Source organism: Macaca fascicularis, chromosome 3 (assembly GCF_037993035.2).
Source record: "Macaca fascicularis isolate 582-1 chromosome 3, T2T-MFA8v1.1".
NCBI classification, from domain to species: Eukaryota; Metazoa; Chordata; class Mammalia; order Primates; family Cercopithecidae; genus Macaca; species Macaca fascicularis.
The window spans coordinates 2,051,823-2,070,344 of NC_088377.1; the positions used below are offsets into that span (position 1 = coordinate 2,051,823).

General features: G+C 62.6%; 1 protein-coding gene across 38 annotated transcripts in view; it reads right to left on the bottom strand.

The window, feature by feature from the left end:
* Window positions 1–11,889: 11,889 nt before the first annotated feature.
* SLX9 (SLX9 ribosome biogenesis factor) overlaps window positions 11,890–18,522 on the bottom strand; it is a 52,963-nt gene continuing 46,330 nt past the window's right edge. For 10 of the 38 annotated variants that reach the window (XR_012431909.1, XM_074033911.1, XM_045389408.3 and 7 more), the window contains 2 exons: window positions 17,987–18,055; window positions 11,890–14,011 (listed from right to left, as the gene is read on the bottom strand). Coding sequence is in view for 24 of the 38 variants with exons in the window: in XM_074033911.1 (XP_073890012.1) it covers window positions 13,888–14,011; window positions 17,987–18,055 (193 nt within the window). In the remaining 14 variants the exon portion in view is untranslated. The remainder of the gene's footprint in view (window positions 14,012–17,986; window positions 18,056–18,522) is intronic. The other 28 variants (XM_015446610.4, XM_074033913.1, XM_065541285.1 and 25 more) reach the window with 12 other exon arrangements.

The window sequence follows — 18,522 nt, forward strand, 5'->3', positions numbered from 1 at the left end:
CGTGGCAGCCCCAGGCTGCCAAGTCTCCTCCAGGTGCCAGAAGCCACAGTCTAACCCCCAGGTCTGGAAGTGGCCTCCCTTGTGCCTGCCGTAGGCTGTGGTCACACGGTCACCCTAAGACCACATGGGCGGGGCTGCACCAAAAATGTCTACACGGGGTCAGGGCGTCCGGGCTGCCACAATGCCGGCTCCTGCAGTGCTGGCCACGTGCCCGGCAAGGAACCCTGTACACAGACCCTGCTCTGCCCATTCCCCAGGGGCCACACCTTCCATGGCAGGCCCAGGGTCAGGGGTGCAGCAGGAACTGTGGCCTTGAACCCAGAGGCTCCGCCACATCTGGGGCTGCTCTCGCCAGCCGTGCAGCCTGGGTGACTCCATGGCTCCGGGTCGTGGGCCGTGCTCCATGCCTGGGGGGCCTGGCCTTCTGTGTCTCAGTTTCCCCTAACCCTCCGTACATCAGGCTAAGGACGCCTGATCCGTGGGACTCAGGGAGCTGAGTGGGATAATTTTTGGAAAGCACAGCCAGGGCTGGCATCAGTGAGGGCATGAGCTTCTGGCCGCCTCTGCCCTTCCCATTCACAGCTGCCTTGCTGGTGCCTGCCGTGGCCTGGAGATGCGGCTGTGGACGCTGTCTGCTTGCGGTTTTTCCCTTTTTTAGCCCAAGGCTGAGCGGTCCTTCCGGACTGAGGTGTGTGGAGCCTGGCTCTTGACTGGCAAGGGAGACGCTCTCCTAAAGCTCCTGGAATGTTACTGACGGCCGGGCTGGGATGGCGCTCACATTCTTCTAGGTGTGGATAGTGGAACAAAACCAAAATATTAGCACAAGGCTAAGTTTGTTTTACAGCATCCCGTAACATATGAGGTACTTGTTTGGATTTTATCTAAACAACTTTCCCTGCACACGCAGCAGCTGCTGAGTTTCAGCTCCCGGCCCTTGGAGCCCCTGTGGCTGAGGCTGGGATGGGGGCTCCAGAGGTCACTCCTCCCCTGGAAGACATACGTTGGCCTCGGGCCAGGGGACCCTCAGCGACGGGGTCACCCCAACGTACTGGAGGCTGTGGCTCTGCTTCCTCCTGGGTCTGAGCTGAGCAAGCTTTAGCTCTCGGGCCGAGTGCAAGGAGGGCAGGAGCGACGTCTCCGACGGTGCTGAGGTCTGCCCCGGGTGCAAGGGACCTGTGTTTTCAGCGCTACTGTGCAGCCCATGGATGCCCCAGGCCCTTGGACAATTGATATCTGGGGTCCACACTCCTGGACAGGGCTGAGGAGGTGATGTCCCCAGACTTGCCCCAGCACCGCTGTGGAGGGCACCCCGGACACCCGCCCCGGCCTCAGGCTCCCACCCCAGCTGGCCCTGACATGGGTATACGTGACACCTCCTGGCCTTGGCCTCTCAGGCCCAGCTCAGCCACGGCCATCCAGACCCTTGGGCTCTGGTGTCTTCCAAAAGCTCTGAGACGCGCCCCCTTGGGGCAGCCGGGGCCCTGACTACCCTCCGACCCTCAGCTGGACTCCCTGTGGCCCAGTCCGGAAGGTTCTCCTTAGAACAGAGGGCAGATGAGGCAAGAGTTGGCTCTGAGCTCTGCCCTCCGGCACCAGCAGCGCTGTGAAGGCCCACAGGGCGGGTCAGTGGTCCCCAGGGACCTCGGCCTCAGGGGAAGTGCAGCAGAGGCCTCAAGTCCCCAGGCGCTCAACTAACGTTGCCCTCGCTCCTCCAGGGCACAGCCCGAGCTGCAGGAGGGCAGATGCTCCGCCTCTCGGCCAGTGTCCGTAACACCCGTGTGGAGAAAACAGCAAAGGCCGGTGCGGGACGGAAAGGATGTGAACGGTGTCGCCAGCAGTGAGCCCAGGGGGACCAGTCCAACAGCCAGTGCTCCCAGACACCGGCCAACAGCAATGCCCCATCCTCACCACAAACGCCGCTGTGATGCGCTGACAGTGGACACGAATGCGTGACAGACAGCGAGTGCCAGTGTGACCGTCACGGCTGATGCTGAGCACTGCACCCACACACCACGGAACCCGCAGGCCCAGGGCTCCGCTCCTGCTCGCAGGGTGAAGGCCGGGCCTCACCGTCCTACATACACAGCAGCATGGGCACTTCAGGCTTCTCCAGCCTCCTCCGTGCAGAGCCTGCCACCATCCGTGTTGCACAAGGGACAGGTGCTGCACAGAGAGGCCACGTGCCTTGCCCCGGGCTGCCAGCTCCAGAGAACGGTCCGGGGATGCCAGGGTCACCCGGCCCCAGGGCTGCTCCTGACCCTCCTGGGACGAATCCTCCGGGCAGAGACAGGATGAATCACATTCCGGACGGTGGCTCCAGGTCAGAAAGCTGCCAGGTCACCCAGGTGCCATGCGAGCCGCTCCCCGGGGACAGTTTTCAGCCTTGGATTTATCACGGCGGCTGTTCTCCGTCTGCCAGGCCAAGCCCAGCTTTCATCTCCCATTGCACAACCCTCTGCTTCCTCAGGCTCTGGGCTGATCGTGGTTTTCTTTTTCTCCTGTCTGGAACTGAATGTTTAGTTCATCTATTTTGTATTCTCTCTTGTTTATATTAAAAACATTTTAGATGAGAAGTTTTCCTCCCAGTAAGTGTGTTTCTGGCCACCTTCTGAAGCCACGGCAGCATCAGCTCCTCTCTGACCTCACAGTGGCTCTGGAGGGCATCGGTTGAGTGTCCAAGCACCTCTCACCTCAGTGCAACACAGGGTCTGTTTCCAGCCTTCCTGCGTGCCTAGGGGTGCCTCACGTGTGCATATCACAGCTGCAGTGCGCCGTTCCCGGGGGGCCGACCTCGGCTGCACGCTCGCCCACCAGGGCGTGGAATCCCACGAACAGGGTTTCGTCAAACAGTGACAAGGAGACATGAGTAGACCCCACGGTAGTATGGGAGGGGCCTGTCTAGTGAGAAACTCAAGGGAACAACCTTGCCAGAGGCCCACAAACCCAGAGAGCACAGGGACTGGGCTCATCCTGCAATGTCAGGAGCAGGACAGTGGCCCGAACATCAGGACATCCAAGGGCCAGACCAGTGCTGGGACTCCCGGGAGTAGCAGGAAGTAGTGGGCAGCAGCCTCAAAGAACCCCAGGACCCCCACCCAGGGGGCAGTTCCGGGTGGGGACAAGGACAGACAGGACACCTGGTCAGTCCTGAGAAGCCACACAGAAGCCTTGCTCTCAGACAGGCCTCCCTCAGGCCTGGGCTGCCTGGCTCTGAGCCCCCAGCAAGGTTTGCAGTGCGGGGAGGGGAGAAGTTAGGGGTCTTGACCTCTATGCGGCACCAGGTCGGGGAGCAGCAGGGCAGGCAGGGTGGGGTCCCACCTTGGAGGACCACCTGCCAAGGACGAGGCGGGGCAGGGAGGTGGCCGGCAAGCACGTCCCCCTCCCTACCAGCTGCAGCTTGGGGTAACGCTGCTGAAAACCGCAACCCCAAGGCCTCAGAGACACGACCTGCAGGACGGGCCTCTGTTCAGCCAGGCTGGACACCAGCCAGGAGGAAACCTCTGCTGCCCCGAAACACGAAACTGGAACATAAGGTTACGGGCCAGTTCACTCATGGGCAGAGGACAACTCCAAAACGAGGCCCTGGCAGGCAAAATACAGCCCGGCCCAGGAATTCCCGTCCCTGAGCTCGGACTTCAGAAACACAAGGCCGTGCGGCACACCTGCCCCCAGGAAAACCAACACCCAGTTTTCTCAAAGGGCACCGAGAGGGAAGTCAGTAAAAGCTCCTGATAAAAGTGTTGCAATGACAGGTTTCATTCCTACTTGACACAAGTGAGCATATAAAAGCAAATGCCTACGTACTTGTTGAGAATGCTTGGGTTTGCCCCTAAAACCACACACACACACACACACGTGTGCACACGCTCAAGTGTGCGCACACCCCCAGCTCTGCCCCGGAGAGCCAGGGCGAGGCCGTGTGTCTTGACTTTCCAGGTGCAATGGTGCTTGTCAGCCGGCTTTCCCCTGAGGACTTCAGGACACCCTGGGGCTTCCTCCGTTGGGCTGCAGGAAGGACTAGGCCCCTCGGGTGCCCCCTCGGCAGGGGTCAGTGGCGTGTGCCCATCTTCTGCAGCTGCAGCACCTCCCCTGGGTCCCACCTGCCTCATCTAAATCTGGATGCCACCCCACCCCCGAAGCTTGAGTGGGAAGTATGGGGCCCCCCGGCCTAGGCAGACAGTGGTCAGCACGGTCACTGCCCCGGCCCCTGGAATCACCCCCAGGCAGGGCCTTGTCTGAGTGGACCCAAGTGCCCACTGGGCTCAGCTGTCCCCTGGCCTGAGTCCTTGGCCACTTCTCACTGAGCCCAGGGCAGCCAGGATGCTTCTGGGGAGGAGGAACATGACCCAGCATGGCGCCCCGGAGCCTGGGGTCCACGGGCTGGGTCCTAGGGATCCCAGAGCTCTGTGCCACCCCGAGCAGAGGCGGGCGCTGCCTCGTGGCTGCAGGCCTGGAGCCCCAACCCTCCCCGCGCACCAGGTCACAGAGGTTGGCTGACACTGACCAGCAGCAGTGCCCGTTGGAAAGGATTTTGGGTTTTCGAGACACCCATGCACAGATACCTCCTGGTGGCACTTTCAGCAGTGCCCTGAGGGTCAGTCTGGCTGGGCTTGGCCATGGGCCCACTGCCCAGGGCAGGGAGGCCCAGGCTGGCTGGCAGCGGAAGGGTCCAGTGGAAACAGGTGGGGAGCAGCAGCCACCAAAGGTTGGGGGTGGGGCCAAGGCAGCCCATCCATTACAGGGGCACAGAAGCCCCAGAACAGAGCTGCCGGGAGGGGCTCAGGGGTCCACTCCAGCTCCCCTGTCTTATAGGGTCGACTGAGGCCCATAGAGGGAGCACGACCTCCCCAAAGCCTCAGCCACCAAGTCTGAGGCCAAGCCAAGAGCAAATCACTCACTGGGCCTCATGCTGGGGCAGAGACCTCGCCCTGGGTCCTCTCTCCAGCAGGCTGCGATCGTGGCATGTGGTCGGCGGACACAGGAACCCAGGACCGCAGGCTGCAGAGCTGCCAACGGGAACAGAGAGGTCCCAGGGCTCCCTCCCAGCTCTGTGGAGGGCTCCCCTGAGTCCAGGCCTTCCTGAGGCTTCGATGGTGTCCCCAGAGGCCAGCGATGTCCTGCTGGCATGGGTTTTGGCCACCCCTGCCCAGGCTGGCCTGGGCCCCTGGCTGAGGTGCCCACTCTCTCCCAGAGGGGTGGGGGCATCTCCCAGGGGCACAATGGGGTGCAGGTGAGCAGCTGTCTTCTAACAGACACCAGGGTGTGCCTGTGTTTCTGCAGTAAACAGGGCACCATCCCTGCTCCTTGGGACAGGCACCCTCTCGCTCTAGAGTGCTCCAGCAGCACCAGACCACAAGGGCCTGACACAGGATCAGCCCTGGTACGCCTTTCACCCCCCACCCGCTCTGGACTTTGTCTCTCTCTGGAAAATGCGAGCTGCTGCCTGCAGGGCTGGGCTCGTCTGTGACATGGGGCCCCTGCCCGAGCCCAGCCAGCCCCGGAGGATTTGCAAGCTGCTTTCCTGTCCCTGTCCGTGGTCTGGGTAACAGAGGACAGATACTTTCCCCGGACGGCAGGGAGCTTCCTGCCAGCTTCCCTGCTGCCTCCACGCTCAGTAGCTGTAAGCAAAAGCGCCAGCCTTGTGGGGCCCACAGCCTCATCTGGGAGACTGGGATGCAGACGTGATAGCTGGGGCTCTGGCAGCTGCTCTGGCATGAGAACGAGGGGAAGGGTGGTGGCCCCTGGGCTACCGATGGCATTGCAGAGGCTGGGACTGCCGTGCCCAGACTTCTCACTTTGAGACGGAAAGGCCCACCGCGTTTTAAACACAACCTGCCAGGACTTGGGTCTTTTCTTAACAAGCAGCCTGCCATGAGACTAGGAGGCCAGCAGGCCCTGCTTATTCCCAGGACCGGTGAGCCCGTCCCCGCCTGTTCCACGTGGGCCTGAGTTCTGCCTACCCCTGGGCCCCACCTGGCAGAGCTCGTCCTAAAGCAGCAGAGTCGGGAGTGGGGAGCCTGGTCCCCGAGCACCTCCTGGCCGGAAGCTGCCTGCTGCCTGCCTAGCCTGGCCTCCACCCTCCTCAGTCCCCACTGGGGCTGTCTCTCCAGGGCCCAGGCCTGACCACCCTCCACTTGGAACTCTCCCACCTCCCAGAGGTGCCCCTTTCCCTCCCGGGAGACTTCAGGGCCCGCCCAAGGGGACAGGGGACAGGGGACAGGGGACAGGGAACCGAACTTCCTGTGGCCGTCCTATGCCCCCGTGGCTGAGCTCCGAGGGGGCGGGCTGGAGCAGGGATCACAGCTGTCGCACAAATGAGACAGAGCTCGTGGGCCCTGCCAGGGACAGGCTTCAGGCAGCGGGAGCCAGGCCCTGTGTGGGCAGGGGCAGTTTCGCCGGGGATGGAGGGGTCGTGGGGCAAAGGCCAGGTCCAGTCAAACCCCAGGCCACCCAGGAGCCATGCAGAGTCCCAGAGGGGAGAGACAGGAGGCTGCCCCCATCCCATAGGAGCTGCACAGACAGGCCCGGCCGCCTTCTCCAATTAAACATCAGGGTTAATTAGAGTCTTCCGGGCCCAGGGGAGGGGACCGAGATGGAGTAATCACGGCTGTGCCAAGAAATCCAGAGCTAAGGCTGGGGGAAGCGGAGAGCATGCTGCCCACTGGGAAGGCGGGAAAGCCAGGGCTCTGCCACCCACGAGGGGTGCTCCGGCCACGCCAGCTCTGGGCTGGAGCACACACAGGTCACACTCGGCTCAGCGGGGCCCTCAAGCCACCTGTCCTCACGGCTGTGTGTGGTCACCACCACCATCGGGGCCGGTGGGGGATGCCAGAGCCCGAGAGGCCACAGGCTCAGCATGGCGGCTTCTCCTGAGACAGCAGGGTGGGGTGTTTGAGGGGGTGTGTGGGGTGTGTGTGGAGGGGTGTGTGTGGGGCTGTGTGGGGTATGGGGGTGTGTGTAGGGGTGTATGTGGGGTGTATGGGGGGTGTGGGTGTGGGGGGGGTGTAGGGAGGGGTGTGGGGGGTGTGTGTGGGGTGTGTGTGAGGGGTGTGTGTGGGGGGTTGTGTGGGGTATGGGGGTGTGTAGGGGTGTATGAGGGGTATATGAGGGGTGTGGGTGTGTGGGCGGGTGTGTGGGATGTGGGGAGGGGTGTGTGTGGGGGGTGTGTGGAGGGGTGTGTGTGTGGGGTGTGTGGGGTATGGGGGTGTGTGTAGGGGTGTATGTGGGGTGTATGGGGGGTGTGGGTGTGTGGGGGGTGTAGGGAGTGGTGTGGGGGATGTGAGTGTGGGGTGTGTGTGTGGGGTGTGTGGGGTGTGGAGGGGTGTGTGTGGGGTTGTGTGGGGTATGGGGGTGTGTGTAGGGGTGTATGTGGGGTGTATGAGGGGTGTGGGTGTGTGGGGGGGTGTGTAGGGGGTGTGGGGGATGTGTGTGTGGGGTGTGTGTGTGGGGGGATGTGTGGGGTGTGTGAAGGGGGGTGTGAGTGTGGGGTGTGTGGGGGGTGTGAGGGGTGTGTGGGGTGATGTGTGGGGTATGTGAAGGGGGGGTGTGAGTGTGCGAATTCCACCCCTGAACTTGGAGTTTGGGAGGGAGGGGCTCAAATGGAAAACATCCGGTCTCGGACCCTGCCTCCGGCCCCGTGACGCCTGGGGTGCTGCTCCTCCCGGGACACCGGAGTGTGTGCCACAGTCCCCCTCACACAGACCGGAGCACGGTGGGAGGTTCAGCAAGTAAGATGGGGTCTCGGGTGGACGCTGACCTTGAGAATGGAGGGGAGAGCCGGAAGCTCCGTGCTCCTAAATGTCAGCGCCCATCACCTGGCTGGCTGGGGAGGGAGGCTCTCTCCTCTCAGGCCTCAGTTTCCCCACTCAGGGCTCCAGGGCTTTTTGTCCTAAGTGGCTCGGGCCACCGGGAGATGAGGCCTGTGCTCCACGGCCTTGCAGGGACTCTCAGGCCCCAGGCGCCTCTGCATCTGTGTCACCAGGAAGAAGTATTTGGAATCAGAAAACATGTCATCACCGGTTTTCTCTAAGTAACATCCCACCAAACATTTTTAAATGAAAACTCCTTAATCTTCAGGAAGACTGAAACAACCCAGGAAGAGGCCTGTCGTTATCATCCTGGCCCACAGTATTTTAACATCTCTGGAAAAAACGCTTTAATTTGGTCTGTTTGACTTTAAAAAAACGGAGCTTTCCGTACAGACCCGAGGGTCTCAGCGCCAGGAGGCAGGACCTGGCATGGAAGCCCCAGGACGGCAACTTCAAAGGGGAAAAGGCAAGACCAGCATCCTGCCTCCCCACCCGCCAGGGGCCACCCCGGCATCCTGGAAGCACTGGCTGATAGTGGCGCCCCTGGAAAACCCTGGTCACCGTGGCAGCTGAGAACCCACCAGGCTGGAGGGGCCGCCAGGGGCTGCAGGCAGACAAGGCCTGGGCGGCAGCCAGCACCCACCAGCGTCTCGGAGCAATGACAGTGGCTGCCGTCACCGGCTTTATCGCCACACAGGGAACATTCCAGAAGCAACACGCCTGGTGTTTGTACAACACTTGGCTTCCAAGCAGCACAGAACCCTGACTCACCAGCTTGGGGGCCGCGGCTGTGCCTTGCCTCTGCCCGATGCGGCCCCAGCCACCACCCTCCCTCCCCACGCAAGACAAAGGTCAAAGACCTGATGTAACCCTCATGGACAAACTCATGCTGGCGCAAGGGCGCTGTGGGGCCTGGACAAGCCAGGTGCAGGCCTCATCTAGACAAATCCCTCGTGTGGGACGCTCTCAGAGCCCAGCGATCCGGGCAGTGGAGCAAAGGACCCGAATGCAAGCCAGCCCTCAGGGCCAGCACAGGGTCCCGCCGCCTCCCACAGCAATGCCGCACGGACACACCCCTTGCCGGGAGCTGACCCACCCACACGTCTGGGGTGATCCGGGTGGACCCCATAGTGCTTGCCCGCAGGGGAAGGTGGAATGGGCAGGCTGAGATGGACAGTTCAGGGAGAGGCCCACCAGCACGCTGGAGTCGGCTCTGTGTGCAGGGCCCGTCCAGGCCCCGCTGTCTCCTGCCTCCCATTCGTTCGGTGACACTCATCTGTGCACAGTCCTGGAGCTGACCACACCGCACAGAGCAAAGACCCTGCTCTCAGGAGCTTTCCTTCTGATGAGGAAAGAAGGAAAACCAGGGCCCCAAAGTGTCCAGGAGCATCGTGGCCAGGCCAGGAGGGTGCGGACAAAGGCACGGGCCGGGTACTTCTCTTTGAACTGGGAGATCAGACCCTGAGAAGGGGCCAGAGGTCCGGCTGGGCAAGGGGAGCCGGCGTGGATGCCCCCAAGGGCCCTGGAACAGCCTCCACCTTCCTTCCCTCATGGTCCCATCCCAGCCTCAGCCCACTCGTGGCCATCAGCAGCCACCCTACGGCCGCCCAGGCCCCCGCTTCTGGCCATGAGGCCCACACCACCTCTGCAGCCCCCATCACACCCACGGTGCTCAGCTCCAGCTCCAGCTGCAGGCCCCCTCCCACCTGCAGCAGGGGCATCTAAAACCCTGGTGCCCGAGGGTTTAGTCCACCCCCTAGATCGGAGATTTCCCAAAACTCACGTCCCCCAGAACCTCAGAGTATTTGGAGCCAGTCAAGGTAAGGCCACATCGGAGTAGAGAGGGCCCTAGCCCAACGTGGCCTGTGTCCTCATAGGACGTCACAGACACAGGGACGGGAGCGACGTGGCCACAAGCCAGGACGCCAAGGGCTGCTGGCATTTGTGGCACCAGGAGGAAGTGTCTGGAATCAGAAACACAAGTAATCACCAGCAGCCGGACAGGCAAAGAGGACCCTGCCCTGCAGCCCGAGGGAGCGCAGCTCTCGACACCGAGTGCAGACCACCGGCCTGTGGGACACACACAACGTGCTGCTGTCTGACGACCCCACTGTGTGCCAGTTAGCGCAGCTCTCGACACCGAGTGCAGACCACCGGCCTGCGGGACACACACAACGTGCTGCTGTCTGACGACCCCACTGTGTGCCAGTTAGCGCAGCTCTCCACACCCTGAGTGCAGACCACCGGCCTGTGGGACACACACAACGTGCTGCTGTCTGACGACCCCACTGTGTGCCAGTTAGCGCAGCTCTCCACACCCTGAGTGCAGACCACCGGCCTGTGGGACACACACAATGTGCTGCTGTCTGACGACCCCACTGTGTGCCAGTTAGCGCAGCTCTCGACACCGAGTGCAGACCACCGGCCTGCGGGACACACACAACGTGCTGCTGTCTGACGACCCCACTGTGTGCCAGTTAGCGCAGCTCTCCACACCCTGAGTGCAGACCACCGGCCTGTGGGACACACACAACGTGCTGCTGTCTGACGACCCCACTGTGTGCCAGTTAGCGCAGCTCTCCACACCCTGAGTGCAGACCACCGGCCTGCGGGACACACACAACGTGCTGCTGTCTGACGACCCCACTGTGTGCCAGTTTGTCACGGCAGCTCCAGGAAAGGAACTGTTCAGCCAGCGAGGCTGGTCAGGGTGTGCGGAGCCTGGCCCGGAGCAGTGGGGATGGTCCCTGCTTGCATGAGGACCAGGGCGGCAGCTGGTGACAGACACACAGCTCCCGGGAATAGGGACTGCTCACTCAGCGAGGGGCCCGAGAGGAACGGGAGGAGGGCCGGGGGCTTTCTTGGGGAAAGGCGGATCCAACAGCTGCTGGGTGTGGGCATTGCAGAAGCCTGGTGGGTGCTGCGAGGGGTTTCCTCAGTCCCCCTTGGAGTGGCCACACTAAGTGCAGACTGAGGGCAGCCAGGGACAAAGGAGACCCTGGGCCCCTGGAAGGAGGACCTGGGCCTGCCCGGGGCTGAGGACTGAGGACAGCCAGGGACAAAGGAGATCCCAGGCGTCTGGAAGGAAGACCCGGGCCTGCCCGGGGCTGAGGGAGGGTGACCCCGCAGGGCCTGCTGCTGTCCCAGCCAGGAGCCCTTCACCCTGGACCTGGCATTTGCTGTTCCTTTGGCCAACACCCCACACCCCGGGCAACCAGACACTGCCCTTCCTGCGGGACTGGCGGCGGTGGGGGGAGGGGCGCTACTCCCACTGCCTCTGCTGTCTCCCACTGTGCCCCACAGCCCCCCATATGCCAACACTGGGTCTGGGGCTGAGGCACCCAGGATGTGCCCAGGCTGGGTCTGTGGGCCTCGAGCCCGACATCCACCGTCCCAGCCCAGAGCTTCTCAAAGGGTCATGCAGGCCAGCGTCAGGCACCTCCAGGCCCCAGGAGGCTTTGACCTGCTGTGTTAACCCTTTAACTCCGAAAAACGCACCGAGGGCCCCAGGGTCTAAAAGGCATGAAAGCCCAGTCAACTGTAGAACTTGTTTAAATCGATGACTGGGGGATTCATGTTCCTTCTCCTGAAGCTCCTACAGTCATCCTCTCTGACCTGCTGATGCAGGGGCTCTACCCCAGGTGTCTGTCCAGAGAACACACATGCCCCATCCTCTGCCTCGAGCCTCCCTCTCAATGGTGGCCGGGAGAACTCAGCTGACAGCCACGGCGAACCCCACACTTGGACGCTCTTCTGTCACGGGACGACCCCGTCCCAGCTGCCGCCATGGCTGAGGGTCGGGCTCTCTGCACCTGCAAAGAATGCTGGGGTGGCACCCGTGGGAATACCATCAAGGGCTACTTCCCTGGGACAATCTGCGTCCATCTCAGCCGATGGGACACCTGCTGCCACTCCTGCCCGTCGCTGTCCTTCCACAGCACCCTCCTCCACGCGACTCTCAGGCACCGCCAGGGGCTGCTCGCCCAGGGAGGAGTTAGAGGCCCCTGAGCCCGCAAGGATCCCTAGAAGAGGGGCTACGAGCCACAACCAGACAGGAGTAATTTCAAAACCAGGAAGCAAGAAGGTTTTTAAATTTTTATTTTTTAGAGACAGGATCGCTCTGTCACCCAGGCTGGAGTGTGTGGCGCAATCTTGGCTCACTATAGCCATGGCTTCCTAGGCTCAAGCAATCCTCCCACCTCAGCCTCCCCAGTAGCTAGAACTACAGGCACGCACCACCACGCCTGGCTAATTTTTGTATTTTTTTCGTCGAGATGGGGTCTCACTATGTTGGCTGGTCTTGAACTCCTGGCCTCAAGTGATACACCTGCCTTGGCCTCCCAAAGTGCTGGGACTGCAGGTGTATGTCACTGCGCCCGGCCAGGTTTTTCACAAGAAACCCAGACCATGGGATGAGGATGTTGGAGAAAGTGGAAGCCGCCCCCGCCCGCCTCCCCACCACGCTGCCCTGCCTGCATCCCACAGACGTTGTTCCCAGCACTCGCTCTACCACAAAAATGGTTTTGTTGCAAGCACTGGTTTGTGACCAGCTCCTCTGAAGCGAGAAGCCCGTTCTCTAAGGAGCTGGAGCTGGGGCTGGGCAGCCAAGCCGGCCCCACCCGAGGGAGTGTGGGATCCGCTGCCTGTGGCTCCTGTACGCCCGTCTGTCCCATCATCGGGGCCTCGGAGGGTGTCCAGGCTGTGTCTGTGGATGCTGTGTCTGCTCGTGTCAGGGAAGGGCCAGGACACTGAACAGAAGGGATGCAGGCTCCAAGTCGTCTCGGCCACCCACTCGCCAGGAAGCCTTTGGTGGGGCTGCTGGGGCTCTGAACCCTGAGCAGGCGGCAGGGCCGGGGAGGTTGGACCACGGGCGCTCACGACAAGAGGGGCCATGCACACAGGGGCCACCCACATGTCCTGGAGCCAGAAGGCCATGGAGCCCCTGGGACTACCCCCACCCCAGGCAGCCTGGGAAGGCTAAGGGTGCTGGGCCCCTGCCTGGGAGCTGAGAGTGGTCCTGCTCTGTACTTCCCAGACCCCCCGAGTGGGGTACACCACCACGCCCAGCCTGCCCAGCCCTGCTGCAGGACATGGGCCAGCGAGGTCCCACAGAGCACTGGGGTGGGGGAGCAGGGGCAGGGGGAGCCCAGCTGGGCCTCAGGGGCCTGGGGACGCACCACCCCCTTGCTTTCCACACCCTGAAAACAAGGACTGATCAGTCACTGATTCACAGTCCAACAAACCTTCAAATACCAGGGCTTCCAGCAACAAAAGAGGCCCTCTCCTGCTTCTGGGTCAGCAAGAGCTTCAGGGCTGGGCCCACTCCGCGTCTCCTCTCTGCAGAAGAACCCTCTGCTCTCCGCCCCCAGAGCAAGGCAGTGGGCTGCCTGGGTTTGGAGCAGCTGGGAAGGGCGAGGGCAATGGTTGGGGTTGGGGGCACAGCCCAGGGGGTGCATACACAGGCAAAGAGCAGGCTGGGGCCTTGCCAGGGCCATCTGTGTCCCTGGTCACTGAGGGTGGCAAGGGAGACTGGAAGGGAAACAGACCCCCAGGTGCGGAGGGCCCCAAGCCAGCCCCCATGGCAGCCCCTGCAGGCCTCAGTGCTCCTGGATCCCACCAGGGCCACAGCAGGAACCGAGGCTGAAGCAAATCAGGGTGGCTGGTGGCACAGCTGGGGCCACACCCAGGCACAATTCCCTCCCAGGGGGCTAGCTTGGGGGCACCGGTGCCAGTTCAGGGACGGATTTAGGGCCTCCACAACTACAGTCCCCACAAACCCTGTGCACGGCCCGCCCTGACTCAGCGTGGGGGCCGCAGCTGCCAGCGGAGGGATGTGGCTTGTCGTCCTGAGCAGAGCAGGGGCAGCTGTCCCAGGGTGGGCCCAGCCCTGTGAATCAGGGAGCAGCTCATGGCAACGGCCCTGGGGGTGCAGGGTAAGTTCACAGAGCCCTTTATTGAGTCCCACAACCGACCAGAGGGAAGGGCGTCCACCAGGCTCAGATCATGGTCCTCAAGGAGCTGGCGCTCTACCTGGCCCACACGTGTGTCCTGAGGAGTTGGGGCATGCCCACTGCCCTGGTCAGAGCTGGCCGCCACCTTCCAGCTGCATCTGCCGGGCCAGCGTCTGCCCGATCGCCACCAGGGGTCTGGCTCTGTAGGCCGGACTAGCCAGCAGCTCCCGAAACCGGGTCCTTTCTTCTTCACTGAAAGAATGGAGACCACAGATCAGCAGGCAGGAACCCCCAGGCCCCTCAGCACCCCCAGGATCCGACACAGCTCAGCCCCTCAACACCCAGGCACGTCGGACACCGGAATGAATGGCAGAGGCCTGGGGCCACCGCTGGACTGAATGTCGGGGCCTTGGAAACTTCCAGCAGGAGGGGAGAGGCTGCCCCGGGCCCGCAGGGCCACATGCGTCCCAGAGCCCTGGCAGTGCCCACTGTGGGGTGTGCCGTGGAGGTGTCACCCGGCCCTGGCAGTGCCCACTGTGGAGTGTGCCGTGGAGGTGTCACCCGGCCCTGGCAGTGCCCACTGTGGAGTGTGCCGTGGAGTCACATGCGTCCCAGAGCCCTGGCAGTGCCCACTGTGGGGTGTGCCATGGTGTCACCCGGCCCTGGCAGTGCCCACTGTGGAGTGTGCCGTGGAGCCACATGCGTCCCAGAGCCCTGGCAGTGCCCACTGTGGGGTGTGCCGTGGAGGTGTCACCCGGCCCTGGCAGTGCCCACTGTGGAGTGTGCCGTGGAGCCACATGCGTCCCAGAGCCCTGGCAGTGCCCACTGTGGAGTGTGCCGTGGAGGTGTCACCCGGCCCCGGCAGCAAGTCTGGGGCTGATGGGGCTGCTATGAAGGCTGAGAAACGGGACGGCAACTCACAAGCCCTGCAGACCACACCTTACATAAGAGACGGCTCCCTCCACGGGCGACCAAAATAGACGCACACGGAGGAGAGCTGAGAGCTGGACAGCCTGAGCTGGCACAGGCCTGCAGCAGAGGGGGGCACGGCAGCCCCAGATGGGTGCCACGGCGATGACCCAGTACAGCACCAGCTCACCCCAGCCACCACCCAGCCTGGCAGCCATTCAGCTCCTGCTGTAAACACAGAGCAGCTGCCGGCATCCCAGAGGGGTGCCCGGTGGAACACAAAGGTGACATGGGTCCCATCTCAGGCACAGAAGCCTCGGGGGCAGCTAACAAGGCTCCTTCACACCCCACTGGATGACCGCCTGGGCAGGGTGCCCACACACCAGAGCCACCGAGGACAGCGGGGCTGGGGCCATCTCCACAGCAGGAGGCAGTCAGGGCTCTGCTAGTCACTGACCACCGCCTCCTCCTGCCACTGCCACCCTAGCCCCAGCATGGCAGCTGAGACACTCCCCGTAAAGTCAGGGTGAAATGCCTTAGTCACAGCCTGGACATCACTAGTGAGCTCTGGGGCTATCAGGACCCAACAAGGCCCCACCAGGGGCAAATGAGGAGCCGAGGCCAGGGAAGGCCCAGGCCAGGTTCTTAGCACTATAGTCCATTGGGCAGAGTCCTGGGTCAGAGCTCGGGGGGAAAGGAGCCATGACAGTGACGCTTGGAAGCGAAGCTGCACAGGGAGGGGTTGCAGGGGGAGCCTGTGCCTGTGCCCGAGTTTGGACACGGTATGGGACACGGGCTCAGAGCCCCTGGCACTGTGTGACTGCCACGCTGGGCCAGGCCTCCAGGTGCCATCCTGGACAACCGTAAACACAGACTCACAGACAGGGCCCTCCCACCTGAGAGAACAGCCCTTTCCTTGGTTTGGTACACATGGGAGCAGCCGTGGGGCACAGACCACCAGCCCCAGGAGCTACAAGGCTCACGCCCAACACGGAGCCCCCAGGGGAGCACGACCCAGGGAGGGGCCACTGTTGCTTCCCACTGGAATCTTGGGATTAAAGGATCCAAAGCCACTCAAACACCTGAGCCCTGTCCACACATGCCAGAAAGTACCACGGACACAGAACACGGAGTGAACAAGGGGCCTCCCGCTCTCCTCTCAGAAGCAACAAGAAACCAAACTCAATCTTTCATGAAACCAGGAGACCTGTTAACCTGAGCTGCTTCGAAATGCAGCGACCCCAAGGACGTGGGGGCACCAAGGGGTGCGGGCCACAGATACTCTGCGAGAGGAAAACCCGTCGCCCTGTCCGGGCGGGGAGGGGCTCCCTGGACCAGGCTGTACACTGGGGAGAGGTGGAGAGGGAGGCCAGGCAGGAGGATGGCCACAGGGAGAGGGCTCTGCCGTTTCCAAACTGTCTCCAGACAAGACTGACCTGGGAAGAACTCAGTTCATAAACAGAGAAGCACAAACCAAAGAGGACAAACATAAAGATCTACAGGAAGACCCCGCTCCTGAGGAGGCCGAGGCAGGAGGATCACTGCAGCCCAGGAGGCGGAGGCTTCAGTGAGCCTTGATCACACCTCTGCACTCCAGCCTGGGCCACAGAGCAAGTAACTGTCTCTAAAAAATAAATACAAAAACATTTTAAAAAACTAAAAAGACAGTTTACTATACTGTCTATACTTCACTCTAGACACGACGAAGTGTCTAGAGTTAAAATGGATTAGAGAACACGAGATGGAAGACAGATTAGAGAGATGCAGTAAATTCGTAATTGGTGCCCCTGAAGAAAAGCCAAGACAATAAAGAAATCTTTGGAGCTACCATTCGACACCAGCTTCTAAACACAACCGTACTCACGAAACAGACTTCAGATTCTACACTGGAAGGGCACAATGGGCCTCAGTAGAAACTGACACGGAATGTTCCCTACTGAGAACTATCTTAGCAAAGTTAGTTCGAAAACAAAGAAAAAAATCATTCCAGTAGCTTAACTAAAACCATCTTATAAGGGCGTAAAACGTCCCTCAGTGGAAACTGGAGCTGAGTCTACAAAGAGGCAAGAGCGTGGTCTGCAGGTTTCTGTACCCCAAGAGGACAACTAAGTACAAATTTCTGCCAATTACAGGGTCCTAGCCCTGCTAACTGGGGGCCGCAGTGCCCAGTCACAGAACCAAACATGACCATCCGGGGTTCAACCAGCCAGGGGAGGGGAGGGGCGGAGCGGGGGCTGCGTCCACCCGTCATTTTAGATCCATGACTCTCCTTGGAAGCCTTCCTGGGAGGCGGGCCTTGCCCCAGGGCCACAGGACCTGACTGCACTCAAGAGCCCCCCTGGAGTGGATAGGCAGGAGCTAGTGGAGCAGCATGGAGGGGACTGGGGGGGACGGGGGCGGGGTTCTCAGCCGCTGAACCCCTGAGAGGGCAGGCCGAAGGCACTCAGGACCCTTGGAGAGGGCAGGATGGGGGCACACAGGAGCTGAACCCCTGGAGATGGTGGGCAGGGTGAGGGCACTCAGGAGCTGAACCCCGGGGAAGTGGATGGGGTGGGGGCACTCGGGAGCTGAACCCCGGGGAGGTGGGCGGGGTGGGGGCACACGGGAGCTGAACCCCGGGGAGGTGGGCAGGGTGGGGGCACTCGGGAGCTGAACCCCGGGGAGGTGGGTGGGGTGGGGGCACTCGGGAGCTGAACCCCGGGGAGGTGGGTGGGGTGGGGAGGTGGGCGGGGTGGGGGCACTCGGGAGCTGAACCCCGGGGAGGTGGGCGGGGTGGGGAGGTGGGCGGGGTGGGGAGGTGGGCGGGGTGGGGGCACTCGGGAGCTGAACCCCGGGGAGGTGGGCGGGGTGGGGAGGTGGGCGGGGTGGGGAGGTGGGCAGGGTGGGGGCACTCGGGAGCTGAACCCCGGGGAGGTGGGTGGGGTGGGGAGGTGGGCGGGGTGGGGAGGTGGGCAGGGTGGGGGCACTCGGGAGCTGAACCCCGGGGAGGTGGGTGGGGTGGGGGCACACGGGAGCTGAACCCCGGGGAGGTGGGTGGGGTGGGGAGGTGGGCGGGGTGGGGAGGTGGGCAGGGTGGGGGCACTCGGGAGCTGAACCCCGGGGAGGTGGGTGGGGTGGGGAGGTGGGCGGGGTGGGAGCACTCGGGAGCTGAACCCCGGGGAGGTGGGCGGGGTGGGGAGGTGGGCGGGGTGGGAGCACTCGGGAGCTGAACCCCGGGGAGGTGGGCGGGGTGGGGAGGTGGGCGGGGTGGGGGCACTCGGGAGCTGAACCCCGGGGAGGTGGGTGGGGTGGGGAGGTGGGCGGGGTGGGGGCACTCACAGAAGCTGCTGTCTCTGGGCTGTGCTCATCCGGCTGAGCTCTGAGGGCCGGGGCTTGTTGCTCTCCCTGCTGTGGACACAGAGAAGCCACGTCAGTCAGCACCCAGCATCCCCTGAACACCTTCCCGTGGGCAGAGGTTGGCTCCTCCCTTCCTGGAGCAGACATCGTGGTGGCCGAGGTGACCAAACCGCTGCAGAACCACAAGTTCCATGCTGCACTGTGGCTGTGGAGGCGGGACCCGGACAAGCAGTACAGCTGCCTGACAGTCCTGTGACCGCCGGCCCCAAGCTGCTGTGCATGGAACCTGGTGACTCCTGCAGCTCCTCCTGGCTCCGTGAGGCATGGAGGGAGTGGTCAGCCAGGAACACGTCTCACGACACACAGCATCTCCACCCCACCTGCCTGGCCAGGGCAGGCTGCACAGACACCTCACGCTTCGGGCCAGATGACCCTGGCAGGCGGAGCCGGTCCCACTCCCACAGCACAGGCCACTTCCCAGGAAGGCTGAGTCACCCACCCATGCCGACATGTCCCCA